The sequence below is a fragment of the Pocillopora damicornis genome, chromosome 5 (assembly GCF_964200805.1).
Source record: "Pocillopora damicornis chromosome 5, jaPocDami1.2, whole genome shotgun sequence".
NCBI lineage: Eukaryota > Metazoa > Cnidaria > Anthozoa > Scleractinia > Pocilloporidae > Pocillopora > Pocillopora damicornis.
This window is the reverse complement of record NC_142674.1, coordinates 25,199,210-25,222,678: the sequence shown is the minus strand read 5'-3', so window position 1 is coordinate 25,222,678 and position 23,469 is coordinate 25,199,210. Positions and strand designations below refer to the sequence as shown.

Here is a 23,469-nt window from a genome sequence, read left to right as displayed (position 1 = left end):
TTCTGAATTCAAAATTTTACGTTCCTTTAGGATAAACAACCAACCGGTAAAGTTAAAAAAAAAAAATCTCAGACAAATTTTGTCTCGGACAAAAATCTCAGTGCAAATTCTATTTTAGTTAGGTCTAGCTGTTCCGCGGAGGCCAATTGGCGCTAACCCAAGGTTAAATTTTAATCTGGGTTTCTTGGTACCTTTTTTCAAAAGCCTTTTTGGGATAATTTTCTCTATTCTTTTAAGAGCATCCATGATATAAAATTTCACAATAACACTGGGTTATGAAGACGAATTGTGTTAGATTTGAACAACCCAGGCCAGAGGAATGTGATATCTCTTGGTTCATTAATTGTGATTAAGTCGAATTATGGTATAAAACGGCACAGCAAAGCTTGATAGCAAAACATTGCAGTTTGCCCAAATTGAAAATTTTGCCCTAATCTGTCTTTAGTTCGTCATTTACCATTCGTTTTGTGTACCTTTACTTTTTATAGGCGAATCCTTCTCTTGAGCCCACTGCTCCCAATGCCAGCGGACTGCTTGCACTAGCCGATGGTAGAAACACGTGATAACTGGTCCCGCACATGCACTGGACGGTTGAAGCTGTTTGAATAGAAAAAAGCATCCCTTCAAATTACAAAACAAACCGAGCGTAAAATATTCAAGAATGCATCAAAACCAGAAATATTTTAAGTTAATTTGACTAACCATAATGGTCATCATATTTTCCTGCAGGAATTTTCTAAACTTTTCGAGGAATAACAGCCTTGTAGGTTTGGAGTCCTGGTAAAATATAACAACACGTCATACTTAACGAATACTGCAACGGCGGTTCGATAGAATACGATACCTAATTTCTTTCATTTCTTTTCCGTCCATCCAAATATCTCTGAGGTTGATTTTAACAAGGTATTTGGTAGATAGTGACAGAAAAGGAAAGCTCACAGCTAGAATAAAAAAACTAACAGAAACATTTCTTTTCCAAAAATAAGCCGAGGGTCCACTGAGTCTCTAAAGCGCCGCCTGAGTTGAACTTCAGTCATATGTCTTATTGTGACATACGACTCCTTGAGTCATAATCAACAGAATAATTGTTTTTTTTTAAAATAAGTACTCCAAGGAGAACTCAGATTCCTACCTTCAAACTCTCTTAGATTAATAAAGTGAACTATACGTTAAAACCTATAAAATCTCGGCATTTATCTGAAATACAATTTAAATATCATAAGGTGTTTACCTGTGTCGGTCGATCATCGCCTTTTAACAAAATCTTGCAAATTTCTACCTGAATATTCTCGAGCACTAAGAAAAGAAGGAACAAATCCCATTAACCTTAGAGTGTGATTAGCATCTAATTTCTCCTTACATCATAACTACTAAATCAAACATTAAGGTAATGAGAGTATAGGAAAAGACCACCCACTCAAGAAGCTCTTGATTATTAAATAAATTCTCCTTGCCAGTACCAAAGGAAATGTATAGACAACAGTACGGAGAATCTGCATACTGATGTTAGGGTGCAAAGGGTTATTAACGTTAACAGAAAATACAGTGAAAGCTAACGGAATTTAAACTAAATGGTAGAGTCACAACGAGGTTGAACCATTACTCTGAGCCACATTAAAGTACTATTCTTTCTCCTTATTTGTTGCTTATTGTCTCTTCTGTGATTTATTCTCTAACGAGACTAACATTTTTAACCACTTTTCCCCTAAGTGTCAATAGTAATCAAGGATTATATTGGTTTACTTTTCTGCGCTCCGTGATTGGTCCAAAAAAAGGTCGCGCCATCCTCTTAACCAATCAGATTCAATACCAACACTAAGTGCGACTTCGTCACGCGCGTTCAGTTTTCCCGCGCTTTGAGCAGTCAGCTTACTTTTACTTTAATCCTCATTGGCTTATGTGGTATTTCCCCTTCCTCTGATTGGCTACTTATACTCAATTGCTCGAGGTATCGACACCAAGGTTTGTTTAGCCCCTTCCCCCCTCCCTCTCCTCCCCTAACGTCACAAAGGGTGTCAAGGGATCAATGTTTCGTCACCTTGGACTTTGTTCTTGAGTTTATTGCAGGCAGTGGTATACTCAGTTTTTGACGCCTCACTCGGCTTCGATGACTCCTACGAAGGAAGCAATTCATAGTTAAGTTATTCAGTGGCACAAAATTTTCTCTTTGACGGACTAGCTTTACATTCATGAGAATTAAAGAAAAAAGATTATGCAAAAAAATATTTAGTGAGTTACTTTCCATACACCATACACCCACTTTGGAGAGAAATCTAACAGTACTACCCTGCTCTACGTGAGATAATATTTCGTCAAGAAAAATTTCACTTAGAAGATCATCGTCGAGTATGGTGACTACACGAATAGAAAGAGTAGTCTTATCTGGTCACATGGTCTAAACCATGGAAGCTGATTGGTCATCAACCCCTATCTGACGCGTCTTTTAACCAGTGAAGACATTGGTCGCAGGGAGCGCTTTATCTAACTACCTAGAATTTTTAATGAAAATCTGACCTAAAAATACACACTAAGAACTCACATCGTCGCTTTCCCACCACACCGATGGAAAGGAAGACTGAAGGACTTTGTCATCTGGAGGCTTGATATGCATAAAGTAACTAAACTTCTGAGGAAAAGTTCACACAGTCAAAGAATCCATACAAACACAACAGAATTACTGCGCTAAAATTCACAAATACCAACTGGCGCACAAATGCCATGAACGCGTTGCTTCCGGCGGAGTATTTTCACTATAGCTGAAATGAAAATCTGACTAGATCCAAACAAAGGTAGTCTTTGAAGGGCAGTGTTATCGTTTATCTCGGCCAAGATGATCATAATGTGTCGACTGCGGATTATAAGTGCGCTATCCTTACAACAACGCGAAAGGCGTCTTACATTCTGATGTTATTCGATTCTTTTCTGTAACCGCTAAATGAATATGGTATAACAGATAAGGTTTTACAGTAATCAAATTAAGTTGTAGAGAGTGAAAAGTCACTATTCTATCTGTATACAGGACAATTATCACAGATGAATCTTGACTTTGGACTAGCTTCACAATAATACCGCTCACTCAGTTGGTAGAGCACCGGACTGCATAATCGTAACGTCTGTGATCCGAGTCCTCGAAAGAGAGTCAGTCTTTCCTTTGCCATATGCTTGTGGCAATTTTCAACATCCTTTCAAATTTTTTCAATAGTAAAAAAGAGAAAATTTTTTAAAGGATATCTTTTACAAGCGATCCACAATCTTCGTGTTTTCTCGTGTTTGAGTATAGAAAGAACCAAGGTCAGGCACTGCACCTAAAAAGATAAGAAACCATGCAATGACATTGTCTAGATTCCTTCACCATTTTCACCGACCACCTCATCCAATTGAAGCACTTCCTGCTGAAAACTACGTAGGTCATGATCAGAAATACCAAAATAATTCATAAACAAAAAGCGGATTTTTGTAGCAATTGTGCAACAAATAGCCTATGTGTAGCCGCACCCTCCCCCCTAAAGGTGGAACGGACTTACTTACAAAAAATAGGACAATTTATGTCTCAGGCGAGCTCAGCTATAAGAAAAAGTCGCCATATTATTGATTGAAACCACACGCCGTACAAAAGCGCACTGTGAATGACGACAAATCAGAGGAAATGATCGTATAACTGGCTTTACCTGTTGCCTAAAATCCATGGTAACCGGTTGGAACCAGTAATACTTGATCAGAGCATTTAGCAAGTGACTCAGAGAAGGCACCAGTTCAAATTCCTTAAAACCAAACGAGACAAAACTTCAGGTTAGACCAGTTATCATGTAACTACATTTTGTTGACACCAGGCAACATTGAAGAGGGGGAGAGGGGGAGAGATAAATGGAAGTTTTTGCAAAAATTAAAAAAGAAGTAGAGCATGCCCAGACTCAACTTACCTCCATACAGACCCACATCATATCAAGAATCTTATGAACACCCGGTCGATGTTCCACAGGATTACATCCCACACAAGACTTGAGTAAGAACGGAAGGAGAACTTCTTCAACCACGTAGCCTCCAGTCTGGAAAATACCACAATAACGAAAATACACTCAGTACTGTAACTATCCCTGGTAGTTGATTAACCTTATTTAATTACCCCTTTGTAATCGTTTCCTTCGGTTTCACAGAAGTGAGCTGTGCATCACTTCACGGTTTCATTACGAACCAACATAACGAAAACAAAATCAGTCCTTGATTCATCACTTCACAGGTTTATTATGAACTAACATAAAAACCAGATCCCAGTTAGCCTGTTAGCTAAGTTAGTAGAGCACTGCACCGGTATCACAGAGGTCATGTGTTCAAATCCCATACAGGCCTGAATTTATACAAGGTCTTATTTTGACTTCTGCTTAAAAAGTGTTCATTACTGTAAAACCGCTTTCACAATTATTCATGTTTTAATCCGCAGTTCACATATAAGATTTTGATATAATCAAAGTAATTGAAACTGTGCATCGCTGTGCATGATATGGTGTTGTCAATCATCGAGGGAAAACACGAAAACACCCCTACAACTAAACGTTAGTTTGGCGACCAAATTTATAACTTCATACTTGCAACAAGTTAAGCTAAGGGATGTTGAAAGCTTAACTGAAAACTGCGCCTATGTCACTGGAAATAAATTGAGCCGCATGGCAAATGTCGCCTGAGCGTACAAGTTTCAACATTTACCAGTAGAGGTCCCAGTTTCTCGAAGACATGGGCAGTAGTTAGCAGCGTCAAAGTATCTGAACGACCATGAAGAGCCGGCGGCAAACAAGGAACTCTGTCCGGCTGGAAACCAAACAAAAAAGAATTAAAACAAGGCCCAATCTTCTTTCTCCAGTTCACTCTCTTTGTAATACACTTACAGCTGGTAAGAGTCTGTCCAAACATGAAACCAATTCTGTAGCTTTCGCCACATCAGAGATTGGCGGGTCCTGAAGAGGCTTATAACCTTCTATGGGAAATCTTTTCTACGTTAAGAGTTATCAACTCCAACTGTATCACAAACGTCAAAATTAAGCTCTTGATGCATAAATAGGAGGTGCAATTATCGAATGGCTCGCTTGCTGTACTCGGACTCTCAAAGACCCAGCTTACGAGCAGGTCCTTATTATTACTGCTACATGACGCACATTTCTCTACCCGCATGAAAATTTCGTACGAGTCGAGAAGAGGTTTGCGGGGGCTCTGGTAAAAATAATCAATGCCAGACCCCTTTCAGACCCCCACCGGCTCGTGTTGCTCAAGGCCTCGATACTTCCTCGCGGGCTAAGAAGCGCTCGTCCCGAGGCGAAGCTGAGGGCAAGCTCACGGGCCACAGCAAGCTGTCAGGGAAACCTCACTAAATGCCAGAGCTGTTGTGAAGGTAGAGGTAGAAAACCCTAACCCTAAGCGTCACATACCGAAAGGGTAGCATTATTCTGAGTCGATTTCTTAAAAATTTATGCCAGTCCGGGGGTCCAACCATAATTTTACGAAATTGTAACACACTCTCTCTGAAACTGGTTTTAACTTTTTTTCCCTTTTTCTTGCTTTTTTTGTTTATTTGTTTTGTTTTGTTTTTCTCTGTTTATCAAAAGGATACTTAAACGGAGCTGACCCAAAATTCATGTGGCAGGACTCTCCGTATGATAAACTGGCGGCAGGGAAGTACGCCAGCCCTGGACCATATTGAACATTATCAAATGCCACACCCAAAAAGTGTCCATTCCTGAACATTAAAAATTGGAAAAACAGAAGAAGGTAAGTCCATTTTTAATAAAGATAACAACCGTATAAGCTAAAAACAAATTTCAGTTCTTCATTGAAGTAAAAATCTTGATCACATTCCTCCATGGGAAAGAAAAACCCTCTAAAATGTGCATTGGTCCCAAATTGTGTGGCTTCATGGCACTTCATAACACCCATCTAGTATCTAAGAGGCACAGGTTCAAATCTTGTCAAAGCCAGAATTTTTCCAAGCTTCTTTTGTGGAATTGCCAAAATTTCATTTCACCTGGGAGGATTATTGCTTTACTTGATTGAAAAAAATATATGTTGACAAATTGAACTGGGATCAATCTGGAACTACTATCACTCTGACAAAGGGCTAATGCTCGAAACATCAGCCTTTAAACTCTTTACAATGTCCAATTAATGTTTTCAACTCAGTTGTTAACACGAAATTACCTGCCACACTCTCCCACTGATACAGCACCACAGTTTCTTTAGAAACTTATCCCCTTTATTCATACTATCACAATCGCAGATTTTAAACTTACCTACTATACGAGATTACACCTTGATCTAAATCAATAAAGCATCCCACCACATCACCTGCCATCCATTCCTGAAAAATATCAACAATTTTAACCCTTTCATTCCCAAGATATTATAAGTAATTCTCCTTACTATCTGCCATACAATTCTGATGATGTTGGTTCAGAGAATTTGGTGTTGAATCAACTAATAATCCCCTTAGTGATATTTTTCTTTATTCTCATCACTTGCCTGTCTCATATTGTATTGATATTGTAAGGAGAAATTCTGTCTTGGTCACACATTGGAGTTAAATAGTTAACTACTCACACTATAGCCATCAGATATTCAGTGAACATACAATAACAGCAAGGCCACAAAATATTTCAAAAGGATTTGTGTGTCTGCCTGACTAAATCATTCCACAAAAAGACAAGTAAAATATTCAAACTGTACCTCTCCATATTTTGCTGTGGAGACATTCCATTTTCTGACACGGTGTCCATCATAAGCAAAGGAGTCATTTGTATCACCAACACCTTCCTGAATGTAAAAAAGAGACATGACATAACATTGTGATTCCAAATTGGTACTTTAGAACTACAGAGAAAAATATTCAAGAAACACTTTTAAAAGCAATCAATATCAAATTAACTTACAGCATAGGAAAAGACTCATTGGAAATTACATGTACAACCATTTTTGTTTTCAATTTCCAAAAAATGCCTAACTTGCAGTCAAAAAAGTTCATACCTCATTGGTGAATTTGCATTGCAATGTTGCCCAACCTAACTGCATAATTCCTTTGGAGCCTAACAATATTTCATACATCCACTTGCCTTGAAGATAAAAAGAAATCTATTATCAGAGGAAGGTGAGCTTATTTATTTATGTAAGGATGTTTCGACAAAAAGTCCTTTTATCTATTACTGAGCTGACAAACAGAGTGAAAACTTTTGCTAACATAAATGACACAATAACCCCCCACCTAATAATAGCTTCACTCTTTCCCCTCCATCACACAAAATGTTATTCTTTATTGAGCAAGTCTTACAAACTATAGTTTGCATCTAATCTAAAAAGTGCATTTTAGTTTCCTTTTCAAACTTTTCAGGTTTTCCACTGTAAAATATGCTTTTAACTCTAGTAGGTTAACCCTATAACTCTCAGGATCTGATTGTTGATTCTCCCTTCTAGCTGCTACAGATTTCCTTGTAAATAATCAACGAGAATTTGGTGTTAGATCTGATATATTTGAGTATTCTTATAACCTGTTTGCTGGATAGTGCATGGATATTGTAGGGAGAAGTTACTTGTTAATCACTTCTGGGAGTTAAAGGGTTGAATTTCTGAGCAAGAGCTTTGGAGGAAATCTGACTGGCTCTTAGAGAGATGGAATAAGAAGTGATACTTTATATTAAATCAGATGCTGCTGTTCTGAATCATGCTTGGCATGCTGGCCTGTGTTCAACAAAGTCTCAAATCCCTTTCTCTTTCATCTGCTCAAACAATAAGGAGCTACAAATTTTTCAGTAAGAATTCTTGACTACTAATGATGATTTGGTTTTTTGATGCTCTCTTTGAGATTAAAGGAAAACAAATAAAACAAAACCAAATCATTACCTTTGCAGACACACATATTTGCTCTCACACTACTGAAGTTGCTTCTGCTTTCAATCTGGCAAAAAAAAACTATTTTTTTAACTACTGTTTGGATGAAACATAATTTCTTTTGGGATTCTAATTTCACATGATAAATAGTATGTTTAACATTGCACATTTGTTCCTTCAAGATTTATTGAAGATTCTAGAGTTGATTTAGTGTGATCAGTACCTCTATTCCATCATTTATTGTCATAGAGCCACAAAGACTGGCTCTATCAACTCCAACTGTCTCTGGTCCGATCCTGCCATCTGTTAAAGCTCTTTCTTCAGCATCCACTTCTGAAGTAGGAATAACACAACTAAGCAACAACTAAGAATGCTAATTTAGAACAAAGAATGGTCAAATTTTTTTTAAGAGCTGGTTAATAATTCTGGGAAAACTTAAATTTACCAAAGAGCTGCTGATAATGACTGATGTTTCAAAGTTATGTTGTGTTTCTAGAGTATGTCAATGACTGACTTTTTTACTTCAGTCTGAGTTGAGACAGCATTCCAAAAATATTTATCAGTATTGCTGATTTACATACTTCTAAACCCTAGTATGACTAACATGTTATTTCTCCCTACAGAATCTCTACTGAACCAAAAAATAAACAAAGGTCAAGAAGTAAAGAAATTCTTGCCATTTAAAGAAGCTCTCCGATGTCAAAAAAATTCTCCTTGTCAGTATCAAAAGAAATGTTTCGGGAACAGTATAGAGCAAAATGATGTAGAGATGTAAGGGGTCCATCATTTCACTGCCAAGATCTCATTCGAAATTCTCCTGAATGTCTACCATACAATTTTTATTATGTTAGTTTGGAGAATTTGGTATTGAATCAATTAAAAATCCCACAATTGATACCTTCCTTAATTCTCATTACTTGTCTGCCTGACAATATATTGATACTGTAAGGAGAAATTCTGTCTTGGTCACTCATGGGAGTTTAAGGGTTAAGCAAGGGCTAACATTGTACCTCAAACACTCTTCTCCTCTTCCCTAGTTCAAAGTCCATATTTAACAGATGATTTCAGATCTGATCTTACATATATTTCTGGGTACTTAACCAAATTTTGTCAAAAATTTTCTGAGAAAATCTTGTGCTGGGAGAGTTCCCTTAATACGAAAATAATCCCTGAATACCTGGTTTAGTTTCTTCATCATACTTTGCAAGGATTTCTTCGATATGATCCTGAAGTGTCCCATATTCCAACAATCGTCTGAAAGAAGTAAACATAAACATTTCACAAATCATGTCCTTCAAGAGCAAATGTAAGAACAGCTGGCTCCTTATAACACAGGTTGCTCACAACTTGAGCCTCTTTTACTTTCCCCTAAGAGATCTAGGTCACATGTTAAGGTAGCTGTCTCTATAGCCAGGTAAAAATATCTTATTGAAAGCCCTACTGGGCACTGCTATGTTAGGCCAATTGTGCCTGCGCAGGATTCCCTCTGTTGCAGTTTGCAACCAAAATCAATGGCTGGAGATATCTTGATCTCACACTGTTACTATACTATAATTTATAACTTAACACTGTTTAAAAGTTATGTGGGAAAAAATACTATTTTATACTTCAGTCAAGTGTCTACACAGAACATTGCAAAAAAATTGTTCTGTGATGGTCAGCAGCATCAATTATGTGGCCTGATCGTCTAGTTAAGGGTACTCCTGAATAAAAATGAATTGCCAATGACGGTGACTGACAGCTTGATAACCAAAGCAGAGGTCGTCATCAGAATCAAAGTCTAAATAATTATGCAGGTGAGTGTAATATTCGGATATTTCTGATCAAGTCAGTATATGTGTTGGTTGATGAAAAGGGGATGTAACAGCCAGACTACCTTCACAGAGGATACGTCAAAGCTAAGACTCGGAGAATTACTCCAATATGTAATCGTAAGTTTCGTGCGTACGATCGTGCGATTTAATGAGTTAGTAAGCTAGCTAGCGTCTTGTGTACAAGATAATTAGACATGTACACAAGTTAGCCGGCAAGAATTGAGCAAGCATTCGCTAAGTTTAGTCGTTTTCTCTATTTTTATACTCTTGCCACATAAAACTATTGCAGCGTACTGAGCTGAAAATATTTCGGCGAAATACCTTGGAGTTGCGATGTCTTCATCTCTTTTCGACGGAAACACAGTTGACAAGAATTGATCAACATCCATAATAAACGTTACGATTTCCACAAAATTCCAAGATTTTGACCCAGCAAACTCGGTGCTAAATAAATTAACCAAAATTAGTGTTTTCAAAGTTCGATTGTGGGTTTCAAACTAGAAGATCCGAGTCATTGAAAACACAACAGGGAAAATATCAAGGTGGACCGCCATAATTGAAGACTGGGGTCCAGTAATTTCAAACTAGGTTGGGAAAAAGAGTGGAGGGTCTGGAATGGACTATCGACTTATTCCTTTTCAGTTTTCAAAATAAGTAAAGGTTTTCCATTTTCATGAATGTCATCGCATCTGTAAAATTCATGAGTAAAGTTTAGGGGTGTATTTGAACCAAGGGCAGGAAAAATCAGTTTGAGTTTTCAGAGTTTTTTAGTTGACCAAGTTTGAGAATGAGTTTTGAGTCCTGGTAAATGACTGGAAAATTGGCCCAAATTCAAGGGAAATTGGAACTTGTTAAAGTTGGCGAGGGCTTCATGTCAACTGGATGTGGTAAGCAGGGTCATACTGTAATTACAGTGTCACACAAAGGTAAGAGACATGAAATTGAACAATTCTCATTGGTTTCACTGACCAGTTCCTTTGTACAAGCTCTTTTTACATATCAATCCCATGACCTCAGCAAGACTCCAAGCGCAATTTTCCAAAGAGCTGCCTTTTAGCAACCTTCAATTTTGAAATGGTTGCCATAAAAGAATTAGGTAACCTTCTTTTGCACCCCAATCCCCCACCCCAAAAAAAAAATTAAAAAAAGAAAAAAAAAGCCAAATTAACAGGAGGATATTTCATGTTGCACTACATCATATAATTAGTGAGCTGGACAATTTAATTGCAACACTTTCATTCATTTTTTCAGAGATGTTTTTCTTTCCCTTTTTTTTGTCTTTTTTAATCTGTTGGTCGCCAACTGACAACTTCTGTTTAAATTTTAGTCCCCAAATATGTTCACTTGCCATGGTTACCAAAATGTTCAGAGGTTGGAGCACTGTTCAGTGTCAATTTTCCATAATGTGTGCCACAATTTCTTAGGATTTAAGCTGCAAGAATCTCAATCTAAACTGGTTATACTTTTCTTTCCTCTTATTACTTTACATATGGATTACTCCTCAGAATAAAAGGGTCAAAGTATTTTTTCCCTTTGTAAATGCTCACTTGAAATTAGATTCTCTGAAGCCAACAATATCTACTTTCAGTTACTTAACTCTTTAATTCCCCAGAAGTGACTGACATGTAACTTCTCCCTATAATATCCATACATTATCCTGCAAACAGGTAACGAGAATACTCAAATTTATCAAGTTGAAGTTGGTGTCTTAATCCAACACCAAATTCTTGTAACTGATTCACAAGGAAATGTGTTACAGTAAGAAGGGAGAATTAACAATCAGATCTTGGGAGTTAAAGGTTAAGTTTTCAATCAGGTCTACTCTTGCTCCACACAAGAGGATTAAAATGTAATTTTTCTTCTTGAAATTGTGCATATTTTTTGGCGAGAATCCTTGTCACATCCTTGGGGTTTATACATCTTATAATGCAATGAACTTTTCCATTTACAGAATCTTTTCTGAAAAAGACAATTTGTATGTCTAATTCAATTACATTTTTGAAGAATTGCTGAACATCCCGCTTCCCAATTGACAGGGGCAAGCCCTCCACTGATATTCTCTGTCGGTTACTTCTTGTCCAGGGAAGCACACTTCTACGTTTTAAAACTTCAAATCGCATGCCATTTATAACATGACCTTCCCTCTCCAGAAATTTATCCACCGTAGATTCTTTAGAGAAGTGAACACATGCCACAGTTAAAGAGCCCCCAACATTAGGACTGTCTAAAAAAACTTCCACGGATTCTACGTCTCCAAAGTTTTGAAAGTACTCTCTCAAACTATACACGGATACATTATCTTCTAAGGAACGAACAAAAAGATTTGTAGAACGCTGTAAAACTTGCTCAGCTTCTGAAAATGCCATCACCTTGGAGTCGATATCTTGTTCAGCAATCCTCTGCGTCGGCTCTTCAAGGGATCTCTTCACCTCAGAAATCGACGACAGTGCAACATAATATTTGTCTAACTCACCATCCGATTTACCCTCCTGAGCAAGAATGACATTTTTGACTTTCCCGAATTGAGAAAAATGGCTTTCGATCGCCTTTTTACTCGTTGTTTTCAAAATACTGGTCACAAGTACTACTAAATCTTTGTTTGTGTGCTTGGGAAGCTTCTTTTCGGTCCTTAGTGGGTTTACAGTAATGTTGTCTCCAGCAACGATTGGATGACTATTGGCGAGAACTTTCTTCGCACTTTCCTTTTCACAAAATGTCACGAAAGCAAATCCTCGGGGCAAACGAGAGAACTTCGTAAGCATCAAATCTACCTTCTCGATCTCGCCATACTTGGAAAAGTAATCAATTAAATCGGATTTCGTACTCTGTCGAAGATTTCCAACGTGGACCGTCCGGCCGAATTCGACCTCTTGAGGAACCAAAGTTTGTGGCTGTTCATCATCGCTAGCTTTTGTAGACTTCTCTTTAATAGAGATGGATGGTAGAATTGCATTCAAACTCAAAATGGCATTAGATCGTAAAAAATACCGGAATGAAGAAGAAGAACAGAAGAGTGACACCCGCACTCGCATATTCGCCGCCATTTTGGCTTACATAACCTGGTGAGTGAGGGATCAAGGGATATGGTAGGTCCCAGTTCTCCTACGTGGTCACGCCATGTGAGCTCGATGTCGAAGCGTTGCGTGACAACAAAATTTTCGTTATGCGAGTGGCCACTCGGCCCAAGACATCCCTCCATCGAAGAACTATTCTAAGGTCATTAATGCCTACATCCTTTCTTACCTGTAATTCTTCCCAGGTTGGCAAATTTCTGACCCTACGAGCAATCCTTTCTCATCGGCGAAGTTCATCGCGCGAGATGAAAAAAAAGTAAAAAAAAAGAAAAAAAAAATTGTGAGTGCGCCGCGCGGAACTCTGTGGCTGAGGCTAACGAACAGTTTCGTGCGCCAAGTTGAAGGCCGGATGTCAATTGTTTCATAATGTAGGGAATTTTCTTCTTTTTCCATAATTTCTTCGTTTACTAAATTCATTAATTTGTGTTCTATTCATTTTCGTCGTTGTAATCGATAAGAGCGGTTTGATTGGAGACAGAGAAAAACTGAATCATCAACTTTCAAATCTTCTTCTATATGCTTCCTCGTTTTGCTTCAGCTTTTTCATTCCATTCTCATTTATTTTTTCTCCATTGGTGGGTACATAGAGTGCCTGTTGTAAAATTCAAGCCTTCCTAAAGTCGTTATTCATTGTCGAAAAATAATTTCAATTTTACACAAATTCTCATCAAATTGCATCTTACTATTGACAAAAGCCACGGAAAATTTATTGTTATAAGCATTTAAAAACGACGTTGATACAAATCTCTCTGCCAATTGGCAAAGCAATTCCAAATTCTAGATTTGTGAAATTGATAAATAATTTATGCTAATGTATTCGTAAACGTGTTTCGTCGATCACCTGCAGCTTAGGAGAGACGCTTTCGACGCCAACTTGGAAAATCTGAGAGAAATCCACTTTTCTTCTCGCGAAAAGGAAAATATTGACAGTTGAAATGCTAGCAGTTTCCTTCATAGGCAAGAAATTCTGCTGCGATGCTCAAGTCGAGGTTTGTACAAAACTATTGTGAGTGAGGTCTCGACGGCCTTGTCAGGAAATATATTTTAATTCATTTCATGTTGTCAATTGTACCTTGAGGAGACGCGAAGATTAACTTTCGAGCGATATTTCAGCCGAATATCAAGGCAATATACCGAAGGATTTTGTTTTTATACTTCGATCTGCTGATGAAAATTGCGCAAAGAAAAAATCTGATTTTTATTTTGATGAAATACTGCGGTTTTCAAAATTTGGTTCACACCTAAGAACGCTATGAAAATTCGATTCCCAATACTGAGATATTTTTCTCCCTTTGAGAATACTATCATGGCAGCTGTAAGATTTCCTCAGTGGACTAAAGCCATTTTCTTGAGGCAAAATAAATTGATTATGTTTTTCTTCTTATTCTCTATGTATGGATGAGTTTTATTTCTGCGGTATTTTTTTTTTCTCTGCTTCCGGTCTCTGAGAAGTCAAAACAAACCTTCCTCTATTTTATCGCCTCTTGTAATCTTTTTTTTTTTTTTTTTTTTTTTTTTTAAATCGGGTAGCCGCCAAACTTAACTTATAAACAAATTGTGAATGGTGAAAGATGGTGTATTCAATAAATGCCACAGGTATACTCAGAGAAAAAAACTCCGAGTGTTTCCAGTAAGACTCGAACCTTCGACCTTCCGATGAGTATTTCGGATGCTCTATCACTGTTGCTGATATCGTTTGTTGCTGTTGATAATTTTTTAAAATTCATTTCAAGTCTTGACATAAGCCAAGAAAAAAGAATTATTGATTATAGATTTTGCGCGAGAAATTAAATAGAGTGTTTACACTTATCTTATAATATCTAAGTACTTTTCATTTAGCGACTGTGGCAAAGTATTGCTAAAATTTCGTTTTCATTTCTTCCCCTTATTCTGTTTTTCACCAAAAGTTTTTACTTCTTAAAACTGAAGGAAATTTTTTTGGCTCCGTGATCAGAATTAGGAGATGTTGAATCTTTTAAGCAAAAGGGAATAGATTTTCGCAAGAGTTATATAATCCCTTGAGTTTCGCCGAAATCTGTTAATTCCAGCAGGCTATTGTCAAGCCAAAATGAAACCACAAATCGCTAACCTTATCTTATTTTATTGGCATGGGTGCAGACGCATACCCTGCCTCTCGGTTGAACCGCATTTTATCCAAGCCAATGATGATAACGGCAAAAGAAAAAACAAAATAAAAAGGAACGCTAAGTTCACGACATAAATTAAGTGCCAGGGGCAATAATCATTAAAACTGAGATAATACTGTTCATTTTTTCTCCTTACACGTGATCGATGTCGAAAACATGAAGTTTTCGGTGCAAGATTTATGATAAATTATTATTATTATTGATGCAACTACAGGGGGTGCTTAATTTTTTTTTTAGAGAGAGGAGAAAAACGCAAGTGACGTCAATAGGTATTTCCGTGCCAAAACCGGTTTTTATTTTTATTATCTTGGGATTATTGCGGGTACAAATAACAAGCTTTGAAAACAAAAGCATCGCATTTTACAAGCGCTGACTTCTATTTTCTTTATTTTGATGTTTCATTTCGTGTTTGCATTCATGACGAAAAGAGAGTCCAAGCTTTTGTTCTTTTTAAAATCCCGAACAAAAATATTGAGTAAAAAAAAAACCCATGAGGTTAAATTTTACTGGGATTCATTCCAGTTGCCTGCGATGCTGTTCTCTGGAAATGAGAGGCAGGCAGGGTCTGTAGGTATTTTTATAGGTTGTTAATGAGTCATGAGTATAGTAATACTTAGCCGTAGAGCATTTTAAAAGAAATTGGTATTTTATCAGAAGACGAATAATAATATATGTAATGGTCACATCTAATTCTTAGGATGTTCTTACACTATATTGCTAATTTTGTTTCAAAACTGTTTCGCAAGTTAATAACTTTGCAGCTCGTTTTCTTCGGCATTCTATTCAGTTCCCCTGACATATGGTCTGTACCCATTTCGGTCGTGGAGAGGGACACCACCTGAGCTCAAACCCAGACCAACCATGCCTAACGTGCTGGTGAGTAAGCTTATTCTCTGTTTTCTTACAGGTTGCGAATCAAGTCGAAAACAGTGGATTGCAGCTTAACCTGAAAGTTCGTGAGACATGTCGACAGTTTATCAAGACACCCGAGTCGGTTCTCGCTACACTTCATGTAAACCTTAACAATGGGCGAAGGGAGGACGTCAACAAGTGCAAAGAACTACTTTCTTTTCTAAAAGAGCAAGTCCTGCCAAAGACTGTAAAACTGATAAGTTTAAAGAGAATTAAAAAAATTAAAGATAAAGACAAGAGCAATGGTGGAAATTTTTTAGGCTGCATATGGCCAGGAAAGTCAAAGAAAAGGTACTGTGAGTGCTTCTTTAACAGTCTCTGACAAAAAACATTATAACTTTCCTTGTTATTGCACAATCCACTTTTAATGTGTCAGTTTTTCTATTTTAATTTTGTGCCTATGCAAGACGCTAACTACGTCGAAGAAGATAATTAAACTATTATATCAAGATGAATATTTTTTTGGGAAAAAAAAAAAAACAAAACAAGACAAAACAAGAGATGTGACCAAAACAAGGTTTTGCTTTTTATCTGTATCGATTTGAAGAGGAAAGCTTTTTGATTAAAATTATCCTTTTCAGGAAAGAAGAGAACAAGAAAAGATGCACGCGAGGTATGAAAAATGCGTCGTTGTTATAATTCATTTGTTTCAAATTAATAATGGTACTAGGACTGAGTGGAGTCCAATTCTGTAATCATACGGGTGATAACAAAATCGGACGACTGCGCAGCGGAAGTCCAATTTGTTTATCACGAGTATGACTACAGACCGAATTAGATGACACGAAGTCTTATTCTAAATAAGTGTATGTTGGTTTGATTTTTACATCTTTTAGCTGAAATATTAGGGTTTTTTACTATTATTATTTCTTCAGATACAGAGAGTTATCCTCAAACATCTGTCGTCGGCTCTAGCATCAAACTCGATAGTACCAGTCTGCACGAGAACCACACGGCGGGCATTTTGGCCACACCCTCAGTCACATGTGCAAATCTGACACGAATAGAAAAAGTTGGATCTAACGACGACATCCTTGAAGAAGACAAGAACCCTTCAATAGCAAAACTGAAGAACATTTCTGATGAAAATGTATCATTGAATTATCTTGATGAAGGAAAATTAGGAAAGACCGAAAAGGCGGTGGTTGAGACTTCCTGCGACAACCTCACCACTTCCTTTGCAACAAAAGAAAGGAATAAAATTGTGAAGCGCAATACCACGAGCTGCTTTGGAATCAAGCGATCACGGAAACTGGGCACTGGTAAATGGCACTTGAGCGAGAGAGGTCTGCAACGCGTGCAAAATTTGAAACAAGACGCTCGATCCAAAAACACTGCAAGTCCTACAATGATTGTAGAGCATAACCTGAGTGAGCAGACGAAACGTGATCTGGAACAATTTGCAGCTCAATACGTTGGCAAAATTTGTGAATTAGCACTTACAAGGAAAACGAAGGAAAGCTGCCGGGAATTTGCAAAGGTTTATGTCGAGAACGTGCTTACCCTGGCTAAGAACAGAATTTCTGAATTAGAAAATTTGAAGCGTCATGAACAAAACGTACGCTGTGAAGAAAAGTGTAGTTTAGAGGTTGAAGACCACCCCAGCTTCAGTAAGGTATGGAAATATTCTCAAGCTCTTGCTGAAGGCCATGATTTCTCTGAGGCACGGACAACAGTGAAGGACATAGCAGTGAATGGCGCAGAACTTGGCACATCTTCGGAACATTTACGCAGTAATGACGGAGACATTATAAATGATTGTCAAACTGGAGATTTTGAGCGTGAAATTATAAACTTAGCGTCGTCAAGCGATGACAGCCTCTCAGAGAATTCCCCAAGTTCCTCTAGTGAGTCGGTAGAGTTTCCTACACAGTGCACACGAGAAAGAGGCGAACCAATTCCACCATGCGAAATCGAGAACGAGGCAAAAGTTCACTATGCATTTGAAAATATGGAGAGCGGTAAATTAGCTGACGAGAATTACGGGTTCCCTCCACAAGCAGGTAAAGAAGATGGCAATTATTCTCTTGAAGCACTAGGAATTTCTTCTACGCCCACAAAGGAAGGGGAAGAACTGCTACCTGGAAAAACAGGACAAGGAAAATTAGCCACCAGGATGCAAAGGACTGGTAACCAACCTGAACCCAGCTTCGGTCGAAGAAGACCCTTTTATAAAAGGACTGTATCGGAGTCTCAAGCCTCTGAGAGGAAACAGTGGAACTATACACAGCCTGGTGACGACGATATGCAGGTGACAAGTAATTTGAATCCATCTGGCTGGCCAGGTAACACCCCACCAAAGTTTGTTCGATCACCTTCGTGTCCAGATGTAACCGAGGCAAGTGAGATATTCGATTTCAATTCTGATTCTAAAGTATTCATTGTATTCGGAGTATTTGTTGGAAATGATGCGGCCTGTCTGTTTGTAGAAGTATCTGAAAATGCTGACGGGTAACAGTAACGATGATGACGAGGATGATAAAAATTTGAGACAACGGTGATAATGATGATGACGAAGAAAATAACCAACTATTAACAGGAATTGAGCAACGACTTTTAACTAAATTATTTTTTTTTAACGGTTGATTGCTTTGGTCCTTTGCACCTACTCACTTTATTGAGAAAAGTTGGGATCGTCATTCGTTTCCTAAAAAATGGTTTGGTAATATCTTTTGTTTTGTTTTTGTTTTATGTGACCACAACAATAAAAGGTGCACATATCCCTAATCCTTAACTGACTGAACATACAAGTCTCTTTGTTTCTTTGCATGCGCACTTAAACCTAAATAGACGATTGTCGGAGTAACCTCGTCCCCAATGGTTCCGTTTGTCATGCGCGTTGCAAGCGATCCCGTTCTTGACAAAAAGGAGAGCGGGCTCTGAGACGAGATTGTTATAATGGCTAAAGTAAGTGACCGTGGGCTTGTCTTGTATCTTCTCTTTACAGGATGATGTATTTATTGAAAGCATTCTGAGCCATCATGGAGACGTTTACGACTCACTCGCCCAAAGGACCTGGGTAAGACTTGGCTATTAAGGCTCTGCAATATTTTCATGATCCCCCCCTGGAAATCAACTTTCTATGGCCTGTACCCCCTCCCCCCCCCCCATTCCCTGGACACTCAGTTGCCTCCATTGCCCCTGAAAATCATGTGATCCTCCAAAAAAATCTTTCAAACCTTCCCCCTCCCACCCCCCCCCCCGTGATAAATTGTGACGAGTCCCTAAAAAACTATTTTTCTACTTTTCATTTTGTGCAGACAATACTTCACGTCCATGAGTTGTGGAATGGCGGAAAACCCATGGATGCCATGAAAGCTTGTATCGAGTTGACAGGAATGGTGGACTTTGAGAAGAGTCTGGGCGCCGCACCAAAGCCGAGCACTCCCTATACGCTCATGTCACGTGATTATGCATTGTTTCTAAATATTCTGCAACAGTTACCGAGCAGCTGGTGAGAAAAATGAATTTCCTTTGATTGTAGAGAGAAAGTATCCCCATGTTGACAAGATAATGTCTACGAGCGCTTGGCATCTCATCCCAACCCATAGCATTAGCATGTAAGGTCATGTATAAGCACATGGGAAAAAAAAGACAGAAATTACCCACGCGACTTAGGAAAAATATCTGCGAACAAGTTTAGTCAAGTATATCTCCCTACCAAAATTCGCGCGGCAACGGCAAATTGACGCATGACGGACTAAAGTGGGAAGGAGGGACTTTTCCTGGTCTGGGAAAAAAATCCCCTTTTTAACTTCACTAATTTATCGATCAATTCTTCCACTTTTGTTGCGCGCTTACAGAGCTTCCTGTCAAGCAATATGTAAATTTTGCGCATTTGCCCTCTTACTCTGACTGACCTTGCATTCTCAGGAAATCTGGTTCTAAGTTTCCTTCAGATTCCAACAATCTAGGCATTTGCATTTAAAAGCCCTAATTATTATCGCTATTATCATTGTTATCACTTTATATTTGTTATCCTTATTGTAATTATTATTCTTAAAATTGACGTCATTATTATTATTTTATTGTTATCATTGTTGTTCTTTGTTGAACTTGCGCGCAGCGCCATGTGGACTCTTGATCTCTGTGAGCTCGTCCTTCCAAAGCTAAAGGGATTTATTTCCACTCAACATCATTCAAGGTACGATATAAATTGGATTCTTTACTTGATTTTAGCTATTGTTTTGTTTTCATCCCCGTTCGCTGGATTCTTTTATTATATCCGAATGAATTGTATTTTAATCCGATTGTTAGAAAAGAGAGCAAGCTCTCAATTCTCGTTTTTTATTACAACTTTGAGACAGACTTTGCATTTCGGGCGTAAGTCTGAACATGAAATAAAGGTGAATTTGTCAGCTTTCATTGAGTTTTGAATCCTCTAGTTTCATAATATCAATTTAGGTTTTGCTTATCGCGAGGCGCATTTATTGTGTCAGTGAGAGGAACAGCATGAGGAGGATATACGAAGGATTGAATCTGTCAAATTCCGGATCCTTTACTCGAGGAAAAAAAAATTAAAAAGTATTGCCATGATATAGAATTTGATTTCGATTTAATAAAAACCTATGCTCCTATTTGGTAAAAAACACATACTCTGCATTGATATCTACTGAACAAGTTACAAACACAAAAGATAAAAATTTGGAGCAAATTTTCCCATTCTTCGACAAAGTTTGAATGTAATTTGCTAAGAATCGATGAAAATCTCTGTCACCAAAATTTTGTGCCAAGTGAAGAGAGATAAGTCACCGACATTATTTCGCAGTTAGTGTTTAGTCCGGAAAGGTTTTTAGGTGTGTCTATTTGTTATTCCTATCCGTTCTCTTAATCATTTCGTTCCGTCCTCTTCTCAGCCACGTGGAAATGGCATGTAGTGTTGTCCATGTTGTATTGAAGAAAGTCGCGGTGGTGGTTCGACGGACATCAAAGGGTGAGGGGAATGATTGAAAGAAAAAAATATATAAAAGTGTTTTGAAAAAAGAGCGCTAGTGGAGTTAGAGATTGAAATATATGAGTTATTGACCAAACGTGAGGTCGAGATGGCTGGATATTGGCCGAATTACTTTTTTGCGCTTCTATGGACGGAGACGAAATCGAGGTCCATAAAAACGAAAAAAAAAGAAAGAGGCTCTTATGCAGCCATCTTGACAAGCTTGAAGAACAAGATAAAAGTATTGAGCTAAACGATTTCACTTACTTAATTAAGAATCAAGAATGACTAATTTATTTCGAGAGCCGGAAGAGAAAGCTAACTGTGTTTGTAACAACAGAGCTTGCAAGCTCTGAAAAAATGCTCGCGGTGGCCCAACGGTCGATTGTCCGAACTCCGGATATAAGCACCGACCAGTTATTGATTGTATTTACTGACAAGCACGCTGCCCTCACTAGACCTCCTTCCATTATGAGTACAAATGTGTACCGGACTGCAAAGAAATACTAAGAGAGAGGGGGGAGGGGGGTTCAACCTGAGATGGGTTATCATATCATCTCTTTCATTTTCTTCCTCAGGAACTAAAGACAAAGAAAAGGAACAAAAGATCAAAGTCTGCACAAGCGAGTTGAAAGACATCAAAGATATGACCAGTGACGTCATACACGCAGTGAAAGCCGGGAAGAAAAACAATACGGAAGATCCTGTATCTATGAAACTGGTGCTGAAGGAAGTTCAGTTAGCTTTAGGAACATTTTTAAGCAGTGCGAGCGCAAGTTGAGCTTTTGTTGACACTAGGTATCAACATAAAAATATTGTTGACGGATTAGATAATCTCTGAAAGCAACATTAACTTCCAACAAAGTGGTTCTATCCAATAGAATTGTCTCCGCACGCCCATAAAAACGCAAGAATAAAAAAAGAATTGTACCGCAGGTGTTCCTGAACGATTGTAAGACCCCATTATATAACTATTGTCTATTTTTATGCGCTTACCAAATACTAGTCCTCCTCGACAGAATAATCCACTTTATAATAAAGTTCGGATATAACGCGCGCTGTCATTGGTTGAAAGAGCGTGCTCTATGAGAGTATAGAGCATAGAGCTGAGCTAAAGCTATCACGCCATCTGCCAAACTGTACTATGTTCGACCTTTTCCGGGACTTCCTTTTAGCTTTTTTCCGATAATTGAAAGTGGGGAGAAACACTCGACTACGTCTCGTGTTTCTCCCTACACTTCTTTCGTGCTCAAGCCGCTTCCTGCGTGCTTTATTTAACAAATAGAGAAGCCTTGACTGTGCTCTGTTCTGTTATAAAGCACGCAGGAAGCGGCTAGAGCACGAAAGAAGTGTAGGGAGAAACACGAGACGTAGTCGAGTGTTTCTTCCCACTTCTTGATTTTCTTGTTTCTTCCCACTTCAGATCGCCATGATGAGCGAGCCGCGATGAACTTCAGCATGATCATATTCGCTCAGAAACCGTCATGATTAGTATGAATTTTAACAATTATGCCAGTTTGGTTATATTTTTCATCATTTCTGTCTTTTTTTCTGTTTTGTTTTTGAACACTGAACTTTATATATTATACGAGTGTTAGTTGCGTTTGATTTTTATTACCGTACGTAAGTTTGCAATCTAACTGAGCGTGAGAATTTTTAAAACTCGGAATGTCTATTTTGTTTTTCCTTTGAGGATTTTCGTATCTGCTCACGTTTTAGTAACGTAAATTACGCGCCTGGTATATTTACAAACCTTTGTTTGGTTCTTCTGTCGCTACTTGCCGGCTCGCTTCAGTTCCGAAATGTCACTTTCAATTATCGGAAAAAAGCTAAAAAGAAGTCCCGGAAAAGGTCGAACATAGTACAATTGGCAGATGGCGTGACAGCTGTCGCTCAGCTCTATGCTCTATACTCTCATAGAGCACGCTCTTTTAACCAATGACAGCGCTCGTTATATCCAAATTTTATTATAAAACAGAACAGAGCACAGCCAAGGCTTCTCTATTTGTTAAATAATCATAATACGGTTTCTTCTTAAATATTGAAGTAATACTTGAATCAATGGAAGAAGCCCTTGGCTGAGGTTAAACTTACATTTCGTTTCAGATTCAGATTGACCTTTCGTTTACTTTTAACCAAATCATAGCGGCCAAAACTAGGTGTGACTCGGGATGAACAGTACGTAGAGCTTGTTTTTACAGCTTGATTCAATTATGGCTTTGGCTTGGTGTTCTGTTTTTCCCGCGTACCAGTTAAAAGACAGGTCAGTCGAGCGTTCGGCACAGATTAGATCACCACTGCGATACAGAAGGACTTTAAAGCCATGAAACCGTCTTCGAACCGTCTTCGGGAAATTTTTACGCTAGTTTGCAAAGTCTTTCGAAGGCTAAATTTATTCTGCTCATTCAATAGTTCCACATCTTTTTCGCAGCTCAGGTAAAGTTACTTTTCATTTTAAACTGCGATGAAAATTGATGAGTCATCAGATTTTTTTCCATAAATATTCCAGTAATCAGCTTTTGTTGAAGAAATGTAAAATGGTTTCCGTGTTTACATAGCCTGATGTAAACACGCGGGAGTTTGGGAGAACACGAGATAAGCGTAGGAAACCACGACGCAAAGCGGAGTGGTTTCCAGCTTATCGAGTGTACTCCCAACCTCCCAAATATATATGTATATAAACACGGAAACCATTTTAAATTTCTTTTATAAAATAACTAATGAAA

General features: G+C 38.1%; 3 protein-coding genes across 5 annotated transcripts in view; 1 reads left to right on the top strand and 2 right to left on the bottom strand.

Moving 5' to 3' along the window:
* LOC113664347 (E3 ubiquitin-protein ligase RNF123) overlaps positions 1-10,263 on the bottom strand; it is a 29,634-nt gene extending 19,371 nt beyond the window's left edge. The window contains exons 1-18 of one of the 2 annotated variants that reach the window (XM_089206934.1): positions 9,999-10,263; positions 9,041-9,117; positions 8,087-8,196; positions 7,876-7,930; positions 7,006-7,091; positions 6,709-6,795; positions 6,276-6,343; positions 5,600-5,725; positions 4,881-4,980; positions 4,702-4,803; positions 3,921-4,046; positions 3,669-3,761; positions 3,232-3,305; positions 2,540-2,636; positions 2,039-2,114; positions 1,232-1,296; positions 703-777; positions 474-597 (exon numbers count right to left, since the gene is read on the bottom strand). In XM_089206934.1, the coding sequence (XP_089063060.1) occupies positions 474-597; positions 703-777; positions 1,232-1,296; positions 2,039-2,114; positions 2,540-2,636; positions 3,232-3,305; positions 3,669-3,761; positions 3,921-4,046; positions 4,702-4,803; positions 4,881-4,980; positions 5,600-5,725; positions 6,276-6,343; positions 6,709-6,795; positions 7,006-7,091; positions 7,876-7,930; positions 8,087-8,196; positions 9,041-9,117; positions 9,999-10,066 (1,609 nt within the window). In that variant the 5' untranslated portion in view covers positions 10,067-10,263. The remainder of the gene's footprint in view (positions 1-473; positions 598-702; positions 778-1,231; positions 1,297-2,038; positions 2,115-2,539; positions 2,637-3,231; positions 3,306-3,668; positions 3,762-3,920; positions 4,047-4,701; positions 4,804-4,880; positions 4,981-5,599; positions 5,726-6,275; positions 6,344-6,708; positions 6,796-7,005; positions 7,092-7,875; positions 7,931-8,086; positions 8,197-9,040; positions 9,118-9,998) is intronic. The other variant, XM_089206935.1, reaches the window with a different exon arrangement.
* Positions 10,264-10,880: 617 nt separating this feature from the next.
* Positions 10,881-12,832, bottom strand: LOC113664340 (heterogeneous nuclear ribonucleoprotein Q). The gene has a single exon (XM_027179935.2). The coding sequence runs from the start codon at positions 12,719-12,721 to the stop codon at positions 11,486-11,488; it is 1,236 nt and encodes a 411-aa protein (XP_027035736.2). The 5' UTR covers positions 12,722-12,832; the 3' UTR covers positions 10,881-11,485.
* Positions 12,833-13,566: 734 nt separating this feature from the next.
* On the top strand, positions 13,567-21,678 carry LOC113664358 (uncharacterized). 2 transcript variants are annotated; one of them, XM_089206937.1, is made up of 9 exons: positions 13,567-13,740; positions 15,806-16,101; positions 16,392-16,423; positions 16,686-18,148; positions 18,758-18,829; positions 19,071-19,264; positions 19,877-19,954; positions 20,667-20,743; positions 21,322-21,678. In XM_089206937.1, the coding sequence occupies exons 1-9, from the start codon at positions 13,687-13,689 to the stop codon at positions 21,522-21,524; spliced, it is 2,469 nt and encodes an 822-aa protein (XP_089063063.1). In that variant the 5' UTR covers positions 13,567-13,686; the 3' UTR covers positions 21,525-21,678. The 2 variants fall into 2 exon arrangements, with proteins under 2 accessions (XP_089063063.1, XP_089063062.1); XM_089206936.1 differs by lacking the exon at positions 13,567-13,740 and adding an exon at positions 15,245-15,465.
* The last annotated feature ends 1,791 nt before the right edge of the window (positions 21,679-23,469 follow it).